This window comes from Sorex araneus, chromosome 7, assembly GCF_027595985.1.
Source record: "Sorex araneus isolate mSorAra2 chromosome 7, mSorAra2.pri, whole genome shotgun sequence".
NCBI classification, from domain to species: Eukaryota; Metazoa; Chordata; class Mammalia; order Eulipotyphla; family Soricidae; genus Sorex; species Sorex araneus.
Window position 1 is genome coordinate 8,355,382 of NC_073308.1, and position 16,162 is coordinate 8,371,543.

The 16,162-nt window shown below is 48.2% G+C and overlaps 1 protein-coding gene across 1 annotated transcript; it reads left to right on the forward strand.

The window, feature by feature from the left end:
* Positions 1-1,442: 1,442 nt before the first annotated feature.
* On the forward strand, positions 1,443-2,227 carry LOC129406530 (cell division control protein 42 homolog). Its single transcript, XM_055144676.1, has one exon. It carries the CDS (start codon positions 1,495-1,497, stop codon positions 2,140-2,142), a length of 648 nt encoding a protein of 215 aa, XP_055000651.1. The 5' UTR covers positions 1,443-1,494; the 3' UTR covers positions 2,143-2,227.
* Positions 2,228-16,162: the final 13,935 nt, after the last annotated feature.

A 16,162-nucleotide genomic window follows, 5' to 3' on the forward strand; every position in this document is an offset into this window, starting at 1 on the left:
TATCTTGAGACCTCTGCAAAATGTACTATGGTATTCACAAAAATCTTTCAGGAAGTAAATGAACAGATTTTATTGCCAGACTCCAGGACGCTCTTGAGAAGGCTATACCTGATGAAGGCCTTCGTGAAATGCTTATGCTAACGTTAGTGGTGGAAAACGCTACGGCAGATTGCCAAAAGGCAATCCAAACTGCTAAGTTAATGGGAAAAACTCTCTACATTATTTTATTAAAGTATGTAGGGAAGTGGGAACACCAACTCATCAGGCGCAAATAATAGAAAATAATAGCCACTGCTATTATCCTCTACGGCCCCCTGACCACCCCCAAGAGATCCCTGGGTCCCACAGGTAGTCCCTCAACAAAAATAAATAAAATAAAACATATTATTTCCGTAAAAAGCATTTTTGGGAACTTCATGTGTGACCTATTTTATTTTGTATCCATTTGGATAGATTATTTTTTCTCCACATATTGATAATGACTTTCATTTCTCTTCTTATCTCTTTTCAGTCTTGTTGGATATTTATTTTACTGGCCTTTCAAAAAACTTTAGCATTTTAATCATTTTCTCCATATTTTTTTGTTTTCAGAAAAATAATGCTCTTAAATTTTCTTATCTATATTTTTCTGCTTAAATAAGATGTACTGTTCATTCCCTTTTCTAGATCTTGCAGAGGACACTTAGATTACTGATTTTAGAATGATCTGTTTTTAAATAATATAAACATTTAATACTTTGAGTTTCTCTCTCCAATTTTATTTCAAAATATTTCTATAGAATATGTAGCTTTTTAAATAAAATTTCTCTATTTCACCCATGGAATAAAATCACCTTGCTTGATATTAAAAATTTTGATTTCTATTTTTGTGTGTAGTTATCAATGGATAGTTTCACTCTGTAAGGGTCTGTGTGTATGTATATATATCACTGTCACTGTCATCCCGTTGCTCATCAATTTGCTCAAGCGGGCACCAGCAATGTCTCCATTGTGAGACTTCTTGTTACTGTTAAATCATATAGGCCACGGGTAGCTTGCTAGCTCTGCGGTGCTGGCAAGATACTCTCGGTAACTTGCCGGGCTCTCCGAGAGGGATGAAGGAATTGAACCCAGGTCGGCTGCATGGAAGGCAAATACCCTACCCACTGTGCTATATTTATAAGTGATAAATACAAATGAAATTCTCCAATAAAATAAAACCAGGACCAGGTAGAGCATTCAAGTCTTAGAGCAATTGCAAAGCACCCATAGCACCTGTGTTCTGCGTTTGGTCCTCAGCAGCACAGGATGTAGCCTTGGTGACTCCCAATGCCAGGCCTGGCCACTGAGCTCCCTGACCCACAGGGGGCCTAAGGGGAACCCAGATATCTTAATAAAGATTCCCCTCCGGAGTGTCTTAAGAACGACCCCTATTGGCAGTGCTGCCAACGCCCCGGGGAGGAGCTGAGGTCATCACTGAATTTGAAGTCAAGTGGATACAAAACTGTTTCAGCAATGCAGACAATTAAGTGTGTTGTTGTGGGTGATGGTGCCGTTGGTAAAACATGTCTCCTGATATCCTATACAACAAACAAATTTCCATCTGAGTATGTACCAACAGTTTTTGACAACTATGCAGTCACTCTTGTGATTGGTGGAAAGCCATATACTCTGGGACTTTTTGATACGGCAGGGCAAGAGGATTATGACAGATTACGGCCACTGAGTTACCCACAAACAGATGTATTTTTAGTCTGCTTTTCAGTGGTCTCTCCGTCCTCATTTGAAAATATGAAAGAAAAGTGGGTGGCTGAGATAACTCACCACTGTCCGAAGACTCCTTTCTTACTTGTTGGGACCCAAATTGATCTCAGAGATGACCCCTCTATTACTGAAAAACTTGCCAAGAACAAACAGAAGCCTATCACTCCAGAGACTGCGGAAAAGCTGGCGCGCGACCCGAAGGCCGTTAAATATATGGAGTGCTCTGCACTCACACAGAAAGGCCTAGAGGATGTATTTGATGAAGCAGTATTGGCTGCCCTGGAGCCTCCAGAGCCGAAGAAGAGCCGCAGGTGTGTGCTGCTATGCACATCTCTCCGGAGTCCTTTCTGCACAGCTGGTGTCGGCATCATACTAAAAGCAATGTTTAAATCAAACTAAAGATTAAAAATTAAAATTCGTTTTTGCAATAATGACAAAGGCCCTGCACCTACCCACATGCACTCATGTAAGACAGGCTCATAGGAATGGCTCCCTCTCCTGATACTAGTGAATTTTGAGTCATTGTGTATTTGTCAGAAAAGTGATCAGTGCTAGTTTCAGTTTTGCTGTTTTAAAAATTTTTTGTTTGTTTTATTTTTGTTTAAAAGCAAGGCATGCTTGTGATGACTCTGTAACAGAGTAATTCGGATTGTTAAAGCTGCTCTGGGGCTCCACTCTGGAGTAATCTGGGGCATCTAGTAATTGTTTTTTTTTTTCCTGTCCTTTTTTTTTTTTCCTTTTGTGGAGCGGGGGGAGTGTGTGTAGGGTCAGTTTTTATTTAGTCCTTTTTGTTTTTATTTTTTATTTTTAATTCATTAACTATTGTATAGCCATTAAGGAGAGGAGGATGGATGGATTGCACATTCCACTTCCTACGCCTGGTTTAGAGGACATGCTCCCCGCCTGGTGCTCTTAGGAAGGAGTATAGCAGATGCCTCGTGCAGTAAAAATATTCATTTTTGAAAGTTGCCTTTTCTCTCCACCCGAGTAGGTTCGGTTTTTGATGAAACTCATGAAAGTGGAACCAGATTTGCCCCTCCTCTTTTCTAGGATGCACTATATATGTGACTGTGACTTTCAAGGAAATATGTTTGCCATTTAATTTTTTTAAAAAGTTTTTTCCCCTGAAGTTAATTTCTAACTTCTCTAATAAGTGAAAAGTATTGCACCTTTTGAAATATACCGAATGGATTGAGTACATAATTAAAAAGCATTTTTCCCTTCTCAATCATTGTCTTATATGCTTAGCATAGACAAGATGTGTAATAGTACAGTAGTCCTAGAAATAGCTGAAGACCTGGTATATAGAGAAAATATGAGGGGTGGTGCTAGAGGAAAGATACCCTTGCAATGATATGCAACCTGTTCCAAGTTAAGAAGATGGAGACCTGCTTCATTAAGAAGCTAGGGATGGGGTGGGGTGGGGAGAACACTTAACAACATGGGGACCAGCCAGGGGCATCCCTTTATTTCTGTTGTGCATCTGAGAAAACTAGAGCAGCCAACTGAGGCTCTAGGTTAATTAAAAATACAAAACAAAAAAATGGGGAACAGAGACTTATAAAGAGTCTTTATAATAAGTGTTAATAGGGATTTTATCAGCTCATTTTGGTTGCAAAAATTCCAGTTTTTAAAAATGGTCGGATAATTTTTCCCACCTTCCCCAATCCTAATTCTTGTAGAATCATTAGTGTTGAACAATGCTTTCTCATGTCTCAAGTCTTTGTATAAGCATTCTTTTCAGATGTATTAAACGAAAAACGCTTCAAAAAAAAAAAAAAAAAAGAATGACCCCTATTGGGGCTGGAGCAATAGCACAGAGGGTAAGGCGTTTGCCTTGAATGCAGCAAACCCGGGTTCGATTCCCAGCATCCCATATGTTCCCCGGAGCACTACCAGGAGTAATTCCTGAGTTCGTGAGCCAGGAGTAACCCCTGAGCAGCGCTGGGTCTGACCCAAAAAGCAGAAAGAAAAAAAAAAATGAACGCTATTAAAAGAATAGTTTCAAAAAAGTAGATGTGAAGCAGAAAAAAGGAATAACCAAATCACACACATAAACGACCAGGAATAGGACAGACACAGCAGGTAGAAACGGCTACAGAGAAGGCCCAGCTGGAGGGGCCCCGAGGAAGACCCCCAGGCCGAGCTGTGGCCGCCAGCTGGGGGGATGCAGCTGTGGCCTGGGGGGTCAAGCCTCCGGGCTGGGGGCGGGTGGGGTGGGCTTGCCGGGATGTGCCCGAGCACTGAGCCCTCCTCCCGGCTCTGCCCTTTCCAGGAGAGAAGGACGCAGCTCCTGGGGGTCGCCAGGAACCCGGGCACCTTCGCGTCCCTGATCTGATGTGACCGAGCCCTGGTCGCGCCTTCGGAACTTCGACTGTTGGTGACCCACGGGTCGCGGGCCGAGGCGCGGGGCGGGAGGTGGCGCACAGCGGGCCCGGTGTCCATGCCCAGAAAGGCTCGGGCCGAAGCGCCGCAGTGTGTGGCCCTGGACCCCTGGGCCCGCCAGGCCGGGCCGCTGCTGCCGAGTCCTGCAGACCCCGCAGGACGCGCCTCTCTGCGCTCACCAGGTACCGCCAGGAGACACCGCCGAGTCTCCTGAGCACCACCCGACTCCCCCTGGGCTCCTGGGAAAGCCCCAGACCCGAGACGGCTCAGCGGAGCAGTCCCCGGCGACCCTGCGGAGAGAGCTCAGGCCCGCAGCAGCCCCCCGCGGCCAGGACCCCTGGGAAGGCGCCTCCTTCTCCCGCACGGCTTCTCCACCGCCCTCTAGTGACCACCGCTGGCATTACGCCAACAGGCCGGGAGAAGCATTTCAAGAACCCAGGTGCATTTGGACCTAGCAGGCCAGGAAGAGGGTATGGGGAGGGGCTGGAGCAGTAGCACAGCAGGTGGGCCAGCTGCCTTGCAAGCCCCGCCTCAGTTCCCGCCACCACCGTGGGTCTCCCAAGGTGTGGCCCTAAAGAATGTCTTGGAAATTGACAGGCAAACCAAGACTTGACTGGTGAGGCAATTCCTGGTGAAAAGATTGAGGAGTTGTGTGTGTGTGTGTGTGTGTGTGTGTGTGTGTGGTTTTCAGTTTTCAGGTGTGCACATATGTGGTGTGTATTGCTGTTAGGCATGCACATACCTGGTATGTGTGTGCTTGTTGTGAGGTGTACTTATATCTGTGTGTGTGTGTGTGTGTGTGTGACTGTGCGGTGTACACATACCTGGCAAGTCTGTGTGTCTGGCGGTTGAGATGAGCACACAGCTGGTCTGTGTTTGTGTGTGTGGCTGTGAGGTGTGCACATATCTGTGCACCAGGTTGAGAGGGGTAGAGACAGTCTTTGTGAGGAAGTGAGTCTGCAGGCTATGGGGGTTCATTGCAGGGGTCCCAGAGAGGGGACTGTTCAGGACAGTTCAGGAGCTGGCCTGGTGGAACTAAGCCCAGGTCTGAGCTTCCCCTCATGCACAGCATGGACCTGGGAGCCACACACGAGGCAGCTCTGGGCTTGGCCCGCTCCTCTCCCTCTGAGCCTGGTCTTACCTAGGGCTCGGTGCTGGCCTGGGGCAGCCTCTCGATGGAAGTGTCCCCTCAACAGCAGCGTGGGAGAGGCAAGGCTCCTGCCTCCTGACAGAAGCCCCAGGCCTAGCTGGGTCCCAGAAGCTCCCTTTGAGGCTCCAGCTGCTGGAGCAGGTGCTGGGCGTTTTGGTGAAGGTTGGCTGAGTGGCAGGTGGTGTGTGCGTGTTGTGTGTGTGAGTGTGTGTGTGTGTAACTGTCAGCTGTATGTGGCATGCAGAAAGGTAAGATGAAGCTGCAGAACCCTCCCCTGACCTCACATTTGTCCCCACAGTTGTGTCCATGGAGTCCCAGCTGGCTACCTCGCCAGGAGCACAGGGTACTGTCCCCACCTTGGACGGTGGCTGCCCTATTTCCTCTCACGACACACTTTTGACTCTAGAAGCCGGGTCTTCCTGGGCTCTGTCCTTCTCAAACAAATCCATTTTTAAAAAACTCAATCCTTCAGCCTCGCTGCCTGAGGATATCAGGAGGCGAGATAGTGCTTCTGAGGAAGGCACAGCCCACTCCCCCCCACAACAATTGTTTCTGTCCCACTTGGCTAGTGACGGACGGATGGGTGGCCACCCTATACAGCTTCCAACTTAGTTCTTTTGCTACCAAAAGGTCACAGGACACAGGTCCTGCCCCACCTGGTCTGTGTTCGCCCACAGGCAGCCTTCCAGGCTTCAGCACCCCACATTCTCAGCCAGGTCAGCCTGCACAGTCACAGCCCAGGGCAAGTATCACCCAGTTCTGGCACCCCCAGGCCGGGTCCGTGCCCTGGGAGAGGAATTGTCCATGGACAGCATCCCCCACCTTCTACCCTCCACCCGCCCCCCCCCCCCCACACACACACCTGGCTGTGCCCGGTTTATGTCATTGCAGCTGCCAAGACCACATGGGCAAGAGTGACCCTGCTTCCATAGCAGAGGGCCCTCCAGGCACCGGACGTTCCCACCCAAAGCATCTCCCTTGATTCCCCTTTGGGGAACCTGTTTCACACAAATAGGGTTGAGCAAACACAGGCACAGGATCTGCAGAGGAGAAAGAAGCCCAAAGTTCCCACTTTTCTCCCCCATCTCACCACCCGGGACAGATATTGGACAGCCCGCTCAGTCGCAGATGGGAGGTTGCACTGCAGAATCTCCTTGGGCATAAACGTCTTCAGACTTTTCCCTGCGAGACCGAGCAGGACCAGTGACGGGCCCAGGCCCACGCGCAAGACCAGTGCAGACGGGCGCGCTTCGGGGAGCCGCCGCTGCAAGGCTGGTGGTACCTGTCCTGGCAGCTGCATGAGCACCCACAGCCTCCAACTTCCCCATCCGCGGCTCCACGCAGCCAAGCACCCGCTTTCACGGATACCGGGAGCGCCCTCCCACCGCGCCTCCTCTCTCTGGGGTAGCCCCAGCGGAGCAGCGACCCCCAAGCTGTGTTCAAATCGGCTCAAAGTCCCCTCCTGAACCCCTCCTCTCCCTGGCGCCCTGGTCGGGCACCTGTCTCCCGCCTGCCCTTTACAGTCCCAGAAACTTCCCCCAGACGCAGGCCTGGGTGCTCTCCAGACTCGCGCGGAGAGGGCGTCCTTGGGGCTCCCCCAGGGGCAGCGGCCACCCACGGGCTGGAAGGCGCCGCGTATGGGCCTCTGGCATGGGCCGGGCGGTTGTCCAGGCTGCTCCCACCCCCGAAGCCCAAGACTCGCCAGTGTCCAGAAGCGCCGGAGGGCGGGCGGGTCCCGGGCAGGGGGCGGTCTGCGCGGCCTCAGGCTCGCTCCTGAGCGGCAGGCAGGGCAGGGCAGCGTGGCCAGGTTCAGTGCAAGGTGGCCAGAGCTGGAGCCAGCACGTGGCCGCAGGACGGCTCCTGGAGAGCGCAGGCAGGGTGGCCAGCGGCCCTACAGCCCAGCTGTTGTCTCGTGCATCCTGTCCCGCCAGGGCTGCCCTTGGGTTTGGAGGGTGGGGCGCGGTGGCCTCAAGGTTATTGACCCCCGACCTGCAAGCCTAGAGCTGCAGCCCTGGGGTTCTGAGCCCCACCAGCTGGGTGCGGTCCCCTATCGGGCAGCCAGGATGTCTCAAGCTCTGTGCCCACCACTGGCCCTGGCCCTGGCCCAGGCCCCACGCACCAGCCCCCACCACTGCTGTCATTTGGCCCCTTTAAAGGGCCCAGGCTCTGGCTCCAAAGGGGCGGGGGAGGGGGCAGCAACCACTGCCCCAGTCCGAAGGGGCAAGCGCAGGAGTGGCTGGAAGGGGCTGCTGTGAGCGAGCCCGGTGGGATGTGCGTGCGGGACTGCTATTAGGGGAGTCTCTATTTGGGTCCAGTCCCGGACCCCACGTGGGGCTGGCTCAAGTCTGGCGCTGGGTCGCCTCCGCGGGGAGGCAGGGGCCACGCATCGCTGTCCCTTTGCAGGCCTGTGTGCATGAGGGTGAGAGGTTATACTGCGCGGTGTGAGGTTTGGGCCAAGGTGCCTGGCGACTGTGCAGACTCCTGCCCCTCTGCCTTGCGCTGCTGGCATCCCTGAGTCATCTTGTCTGTGCTGTGGATGCGGGGCTGCCCCACAGAGAGGCCCTGCTCCTGATGGCACACACCGAGCCTCTGGCTATTCGGTGCTCTGTGCTCAGGGACCATTCATGGCAGGACATAAGGGATCCTAGGAGGAGCGAGGGCTCAATCGCGTGCAAGGCAAGCATCCAACTTGCTGTCCTATCTCTCCAGCCCTCACATTAGGTTTTCACCATACTGGTATAATGACGAGTGTAGGCCAATCTAATTTATGATTCAATAATAGTTACCATCCTTTTTGCCTTCTGATCTCATTCATTCTGTTTTTTAGGACACACCTGGCTGTGATCAGGGCTTCCCCCAGGCTTTGAACTACAGGATCACTCCTGGTTCCGGGGATCGTCTGGGGTAACAAGGATTGAATGGGTCGGCTGTGAGCAAGACGATCACCTTGGCCTTCGAATGACCACTCTGACCACTCCTCCTTCTAATTTTAAAGGAAACTGTGGTTCAGATGCTCAGTTTTCCTGGAGGACACAGACCTTGTGACCACCAACTTGTCTTCAGGACTCAGAGCATTACCCTCCTCCAAGCAGCCTTCCAGATCCCTTCCTCCCCTGTGCCCTATATCCAGGGTGTTTCTTGGCCTCACAGGGGCCGGCAGAGCTGCCATGCACATGGGTGTGGTGCTGAGACACTTGGCTGAATGGAGCTGAGGTGCTGAAGAAGGGACTTAGAGACTCAGAGAGGGGCTGTGGGAGCTGCAAACAGAAAAGATTAATGTTTGTCACTCAGCCCATATGACTCGTGCTGCCCAGGAAGCACTAGTCCTGCTGCACGCCTGGCTGGGCTTCCAGCAGTGGCAATAGTGCCCTTCCCGCACAGTGCTCAGCTGGGCCCACAGATGGACCCATTGGGCCCGACAGACGCTGTGCTTTTCCCTTCTCTGAGGCAAAGTGCATTTTCTGAGAAACATTTGAAGATGTGGGCGGGAGGGAGGGAGCGAGAGACCACCTGCTTCTCTTGAAAATGCTCTTGGGCACCCCATTGTGTGCTCGGTTTCTGCCTTTGGTTTGGGGCTCTGAGAAATCGTTTCCAAGAATGATCCTCGTGCTTCTCATCCCGGAACCACACGGTGTTTGTTGGGTTCCTGAGCATTGCTGGGGGTGGCACTCAAATGACGCTTTGAACGTTCTTTTTGATGGGTGGTCTCCCACCTGGTGATCACAGGACTTGCTGGTCATTCCTAATTATTCATGTGCCTGAGGAGCTCAGTGACTGGGCTTGGTGCTTCATGTCATGCTCTTTAGGCCAGCTGGTATGGGGCATACCCACCTGTTCAATGAGGTGAGGTTTGATTTGTCCTGTGAGTGAATCAGATTCTGATGCCTGCACCAGGCAGATGTCATGCTGTGGTTGGTTTGCTTCTTGTCCAGGTCTTAATATTCACAACTTCCTTTTTTCCTTCTTCCTATTTGGTGGTGATACACAAAGCATGCAGGTGAGATTTGTCTAATAGTCCCAATTGTTATCACTGTCAGTGTTTTTTTTAAATGTCTTTGGTTTTTCTTTTTTTTTTTTTTCAGTGATCTTTGGGGACATGGTGGCTGCTGCACGTGATGTTTATCTGAAAGGTTGAACGGTGTGGTGCTCAGTTGGGACAGTGGCCCGAATGCTCCTTAGGTCCTGTGATGCTTGGAGACAGCAGGATTCATTCGTTTGTGTGGGTAGGGCACTGAGCTGCAAGGACTGAATATAGATTTCGATATGTGTGAAACATCTGTTCCCGTTTGTGTGCAGGCCAGTGATGCCTAGCAGTGTTCAGATGCTTTCAGTGCCGGGCACCCTTGTGTTCACCAGAAATGTGCCATCCTGACTCTTTCTGTCATTAGGTTCTCTTTGGAGTGATGGATGGGCACCTGATGAGCACCAGATCAGAACATCTGAGTTCTAATTAGAGGTAGGACCCCTGCCTTGCTACTGCTACACTTAGGGTAGTTACTATACCCTATACACTTAGGGTAGCTATACACCCAGGGTGCACTACACACTTAGGGTAGTTACTATAATAGAGTGTTACTATAAGAAGATCATGACTTCCCTTTCTTAGGGACTGTCTGAAGGGAGCAGTTCTAAAAGATCATGAAGTGCTCAGTGGAACACTACTTCTAATACTGCATTCATTTTGTAGTGTGAGTGAGCTAAGAATTAACAGTTGTTCACGTGCAGTGGAAAGGCTATAAACTTAACGTGTCTGAGGCCCTGTGTGACAGCCTAGGGAATTGTAGATTTACATATTGCTTCCCACTATATTAAGTAATGACTAGTGCTCATCGTCAGATGGAGTGTATGGTGTCCTCACACAGCTCTTTGCCTCTGCACAGCGATTGATGAAGTAGTAGGAGCATACAGATCTGAGAGCACTGGGTGAACACCACCCACAGAAAGGTCTAAAGGAGAAATCCATTGAAATGGACTGTGCTGGACATCATGCCAGTGACCACTTACAGCCAACCCTTGAGCTCTTTAACTTGTGTCATGTCTCTGACCAGGTCTGTGTGGTTTTGACAACCATTACATGCCTGTTTTCTAGGTTTTCCTGTCAACCTCCAGAACCCTGACAAGCATGCCTGGCTTGGTGCTCACCGTGATCTAATGGAGAACCCCGAGACTGCTCCTACTCCTGCCACAACACTGTTTGCTTCCCACTGAGATGGTGGTGCCTGAGAGGGAGGTGCTGTGCAGAGGTGAGTTACTCACACACAGGGGTCTGGGGAGGGGAGTATGTGCTGTTTGTACTTAGGAGGAAGTGTGTATGTACATTGGTATTCAGAAGTGTGTCATGTCACATGCACATTTATTCACAATTAGCGGAAAAGGGTTTGTTGCTTTCAACTGTGTTCTGACTTTTCAGTTTTTACAATGGGTAACTCTATGAGTCATGAATGAACTCTCAGTTTTTATATGGAGGAACATATGTAATCTACTAGATTCAGAACATATGTGTTGTTCAAGGACCCCTTAGTGTGTTTCAGGATGGTCTTTTGGGGGGTGGAGTAGGGAGGAGAGTAAGTGCTGTTTGTGGTTAGTAGGAAGTGTGCATGTACATTGGTATTCAGCACTGGGTCTTTGGGGTTCCTGCTCTAGAAAGGTATGCGCATCTTTAATCATTCCCTGCAGATTTCTTTGGATCTACTAACTGGTCAGGTGCTACACTCACTTCACTTGCTTGAAATGATAAGCCATGGAACCATTCTAGTGTTTTTAGAATGTGTTTTTATTCTCACTTAGTGTCACATGCCTCACTTGAATGAGCATGACCTGACGTTACTCTTGGCCATTTTCATTACTTTGCACACCTGTTGCTTTATGCATCCTTCTGTTCTTTTTTTATTTTTTTTATTTTATTGAATCACCATGTGGAAAATTACAATGCTATCAGGTTTAAGTCTCAGTTATACAATGCTGAAACAACCATCCCTTCACCAGTGTGCATATTCCACCACCAAAAAATTCAAAAACCACCAAAAACTCAGTATACCTCCCATACCGACCCCCCTCGAACTAATAAATTTCACTTTAATTTCTCTTTACTTTGGTTACATTCAATATTTCAACAAAAACCTCACTATTACTGTTAGGAGTTCCCCACTAGAGTCACACCTGTTGTGAAGAGATATGAGGTCATGCAGCCACAATAACGGCCATGCGGTTTTGGACTTCTGTATTTTAGCAACTAAGTCCAGGGAAATTTCTTCCAGATATGGGATCATTGCAAGCTTGTAACTCTCATCTTCGGTCCTCATAATATGGTGGTCGCCACGCCAGTCACTCCTGGGAAGGAAAAAGGCGAGAGAGAGAAATACCTTTCCCCTCCTGGGCAGCATGAAGCCGTGGCTCAGTTCTCAGTCTGGAGACAATCTGCAAGGAGCTGCCCATACCAAAAGTAGTTTAGTTGGTCTCTGGAGTCATGCTCTTGCAGCTGCAGAGAGGCCACACACGTGCAGCCCCCAAGATCACATCTCGGCCACATCCTTCTGTTCTCTTTGCCTGCCAAGTGTTTCTACAGAGCACAGGGAAATATTCATTTCATTTCATATTCTTTGTTTTTAAAATGTTATTAAATCACTGTGAGATAGTTCAAAGCTTTCATGGTTGGGTTACAATCTCACAATGATCGAACTCCCATCCCTCCACCAGTGCACATTCCCCACCACCGATATCCCATGTATACCCCCCCTTTCCCACCTTCACCCTGTGTCCATGGCGGACAATATTCCCCATACTCTCTACTTTTGGGCATTATGGCTTGCAACACAGACACTGAGAGGTCATCATGTTTGGTCCATTATCTACTTTCGGCACACATCTCCCATCCCGACTGAGTCCTCCAGCCATCATTTTCTTAGTGATACCCTCTCTATTTCATCTCTATTTTCCTCTCTGCTCATGTAGCAGGCTTCCAGCTAGGGGGCAATCCTCCTGGCCCTTGGTTCTACTGTCCTTGGGTGTCAGTCTTATGTGATGTTATTCTACACTGCACATGAGTTAGTCCTTCTATGTCTATCCCTCTCTTTCTCACTCATTTCACTTAGCATGATACTGTCCATGTCTATCCATTTACAAGCAAATTTCATGACTTCATCTCTCCTAACAGCTGCATGGTATTCCATTGTGTAGATGTACCAAAGTTTCATTAACCAATCATCTGTTTTAGAGCGCTCGGGTTGTTTCCAGATTTTGGCTATGGTAATCAGTGCTGCAATGAATATATAGGTACAGAGGTCATTTCTATTGTGCTTTTTTGCATCCTCAGGATATATTCCCAGAAGTGGTATTGCAGGGGCATATGGAAACTCAATTTCTAGTTTTTGAAGAACTGTGCATCATTTCATATTCTTGAAGTATGCTTCCATCCAGGATCAAGGTTATAGCAGCTAAGACACTTTCCTTTCAGAAGCCCATAATAAGCTTGATCCCTGGCTCTCCATAGGGTCCCCTAAGCCATGCTATAGTGGTTCCTGAGCCCTGAGGCAGGAGTAGTCCCTGAGTGCTGCCTGGTGTGTCACAAAGAAATGAAACGAAACAGTCACTGTTACCAATATTTGTCATTCATTGACTTACTTTGAAGTTGTATGACGGTCAAGTTGCTCTTCTGAGACTATGGTTGATACTTGCAATCCTTTTGTAGCATTCATTGCCTCTCTGAATTCTATGTTTACTTAGAAAACTATCTATCTGAATGGTGCAGTCTGCTGTTACATACTAGTCCTATAATTTTCTAACTATGCAGATACTAGAGATGCACAAAGGAATCTTGGAACTGATCAGCTAGCTGCAGAGATGCTTCCAGAATTTGCAGTAGGCCACTTTCACCGGGCTACTCCAGATGGGAGCAAGTGCTGTCCCTCCGCCTGCCCCCTAGGAAATCCAGTGGCTGCCATCTTCTATAACTCAACGAAAAGCCCAGGTATGAGCGAGCAGTAGCAGCAAACACCAGGCCTCACAGGACAGGGGAGGAGCTGGTCCCTCTCCTTCCCACCGCCGATGGGACTCTTAGGTGACACCCATGAAATGCCCCCGGCTACTTATTAAGATCCTAAAGGACCATGATCCAGAGACACAAACAAACCTCGGAACTGAGCAGCTCACTGCAGAGATCTCTCTAAAACCTACATATTAAAAATATAGAATTCCAGGAGAGAAGCTGCATGACACTATATGCTATTCATAATAAGCAATACAAAACAAATTGTCTAGCATTGCCTTTTTGGCAGGTTTGAGTGGTGTTGGGAAAATTACAAATAATAATGGGAGACTGGTGTCTAAATATTCAATGTAATCAAAGTAGAGTGAGAAATTGTCACCACACAGGTAGGGAAAGCATTGGGCTGGGGCAAGGGGAGAAAACTGGGGATTTTGGTGTTGGAAAATGTGTAATGGTGGAGGAATGGGTATTTCATCATTGTATGACCAAAATTCAAACACAAAAGCTTTGTGACGATATCTCACGGTGATTCAATAAATAAATAAATAAATAAATAAATAAACAAACAACAGAACTAAACAAAATAAAAAACCTACCGCAGATACTTTGATGGTAAAGTTCACTTTATTACTCACATTTAAGATTATATTACCATGCTCAATAAATAATAGCCCTGTGCTTTAGCTGCATGCATTTCTGCTAGGCACAACGCCATTTCAGCTCTACGTTACTGCAAGCTTTAATATAATCATTGAATTTTCCTTCTTGTTTTACCAGTCCTAAAGCCCAATAGCAATCTATTTTAGCATTGTCAAAGGACAACATATGCAGCAGTATATATTGAGCTCCATGAAATGGGAACAATCTTAGTCAAATGATCGTTGACATCCACATAGGTTACTTAGGCCCTTGTTTAACATTAACAAAGGAATGAACTGTGAATCTTTTTTTTTTTGCCTTTTTGGGTCACACCTGGCAATACTCAGGGCTGACTTCTGGCTCTGCACTCAGAAATCACACCTGGCGGTGCTCTGTGGACCATATGGGATGCTCGGAATCAAACGCCCAAGTCAAACGCCCTACCTCCTGTGCTATCATTCCAGCCCCTGAACTGTGAATCTTGGAGTGGATTTTTCCCCCAAGCTTTTCGAGGACAGCTACTAACTTGGGAACTAACCTTACTGCCGTAAGCAGATTGTAGTTCTCTATCTACCCAAATGTCAGTTCTTGTCAATTGATCCATAGAGATATTGATCTTGGGATTAGCTTTTGCATTTATAATTGCCACGGGGCTATACAAGGCTCATATCCCCATTGCCAAACTTTGGCATGGGAGAGACAGGTACAAGGCAATTGTTCCAAATCTGAGGAATCATCGCATTCTGTTGCAGCTAAGCCACGAAGTCCCGTAATATAAAGAGAGTTAGCTTCTTACTGCATACAAGCCTGGTTTTATTCTTTAAAAATTTCAAATGGAAAGAAGTATGTATGTATTCATCCTCCCCTTCTGGGAATTCTTCATTTGAGGTTATAGGAATATGACAAGATCCAGGGTACAAATATGCATGCATAGTCCCTCCTAAGTGAGAATGCCAAATTTCTTGCTGAATTCTAGATAAGATTGGCAAGCTGGCTTCTGCCACTACTCTGTTCTTCTGACAGAGCTGAGAGAGAGCAGGTGATCTGGGAGGTCAAGGCCATTCCTTACTCTCTTTCGTTTCTCTCACACTAGGTTTTTCCCCGTTTTCTAAGGAATCAATCCTTGGGAAGGGTTAGGGGGAGTGGAGGTTTTACCTTTTGAACAGGAACAAGGAGAAAAGGACAATTAGCCTCCTCTTCCTCCTCAGATGGTTTCTCCTCAGAACTGTTCTAATTTCTTTTCCTTGCTTTCCTTTCATCTTTTTTCTGTACCCTTCTAATTCGAATGATTCGAAAGCGGCTAGGACCAAGTAACAAAAAGACCACCCAGAATCAGGTAGGATGCCCCTTTTCTTTGAGCCTCTCTCAGTTCTAAGATCAGTTCTAAGATCGAACAAGTTCTCAGATCATTTTCTTCATTGTTTGGAATGTAAAGTTCCTTGGAGGGTAGCCAGGGATCATGCAGCCCAAAGCCTGGAATCATTTCGGAAAGTCTTCCTTCTCATTTTTAATCCTGATATATACATTATATGCATCAGTGCTTGTGGGAGTTGAATATACTCCTCATGTTTAGAAGTACTTTGCCTCATTCTTTTTTTGTCTCTTTTTTGGTGACAATGGTGATGCACAGGGGTTACTCCTAGCTCATGCACTGTTCGGTCCGGTCCGCAAGAAGCGGAGACGGGCCAGTCTTGCAAGACAAAAGTTTATTCAAACCAACATGCTGGGGCTGCACCTCTAGTAGATGCAGCGATTTGTGCTAGCTAGGGCAGCCTTTTTATAGGGCTTGAGTCCACTGGGCCAGTCACATTTGTCACGTAGCCTCGTCCAGAGCCACTATCTTGGAATTCGGGTGCCTGAAGACATTCTTTCATTCTCCTTGTCCTGCATCAGGAGTTACTATCTGTAGAGCCCTGGGACCGGAGTTGCTATCTGCTGGGCTGGAGTCACCATCTGCTGGGCCAGAGTCATTATCTACTGGGCCGGGGTCACTATCTGCTGGGCCGTGGGAATGGAGTCACTATCTGGGCTCCTTGTTCTCAGCAACTCCTTCTGTGAGCGGGTCTCTATCTTTTAGGCACGTACGTGAATTTCAGCCCAACCGACAGGCAGATGTCAGGATGTATGTGACAGGACGCAAGCACAGTGCATTGTTATATACAGTTCAGGGGCATAAGCATGGTTACAGAAGCAGAACAAGGTGAGGTTACATACTCAGGAGTGGGCTGCCAATCATTTAACCCAATATAATTTCTTTCAAC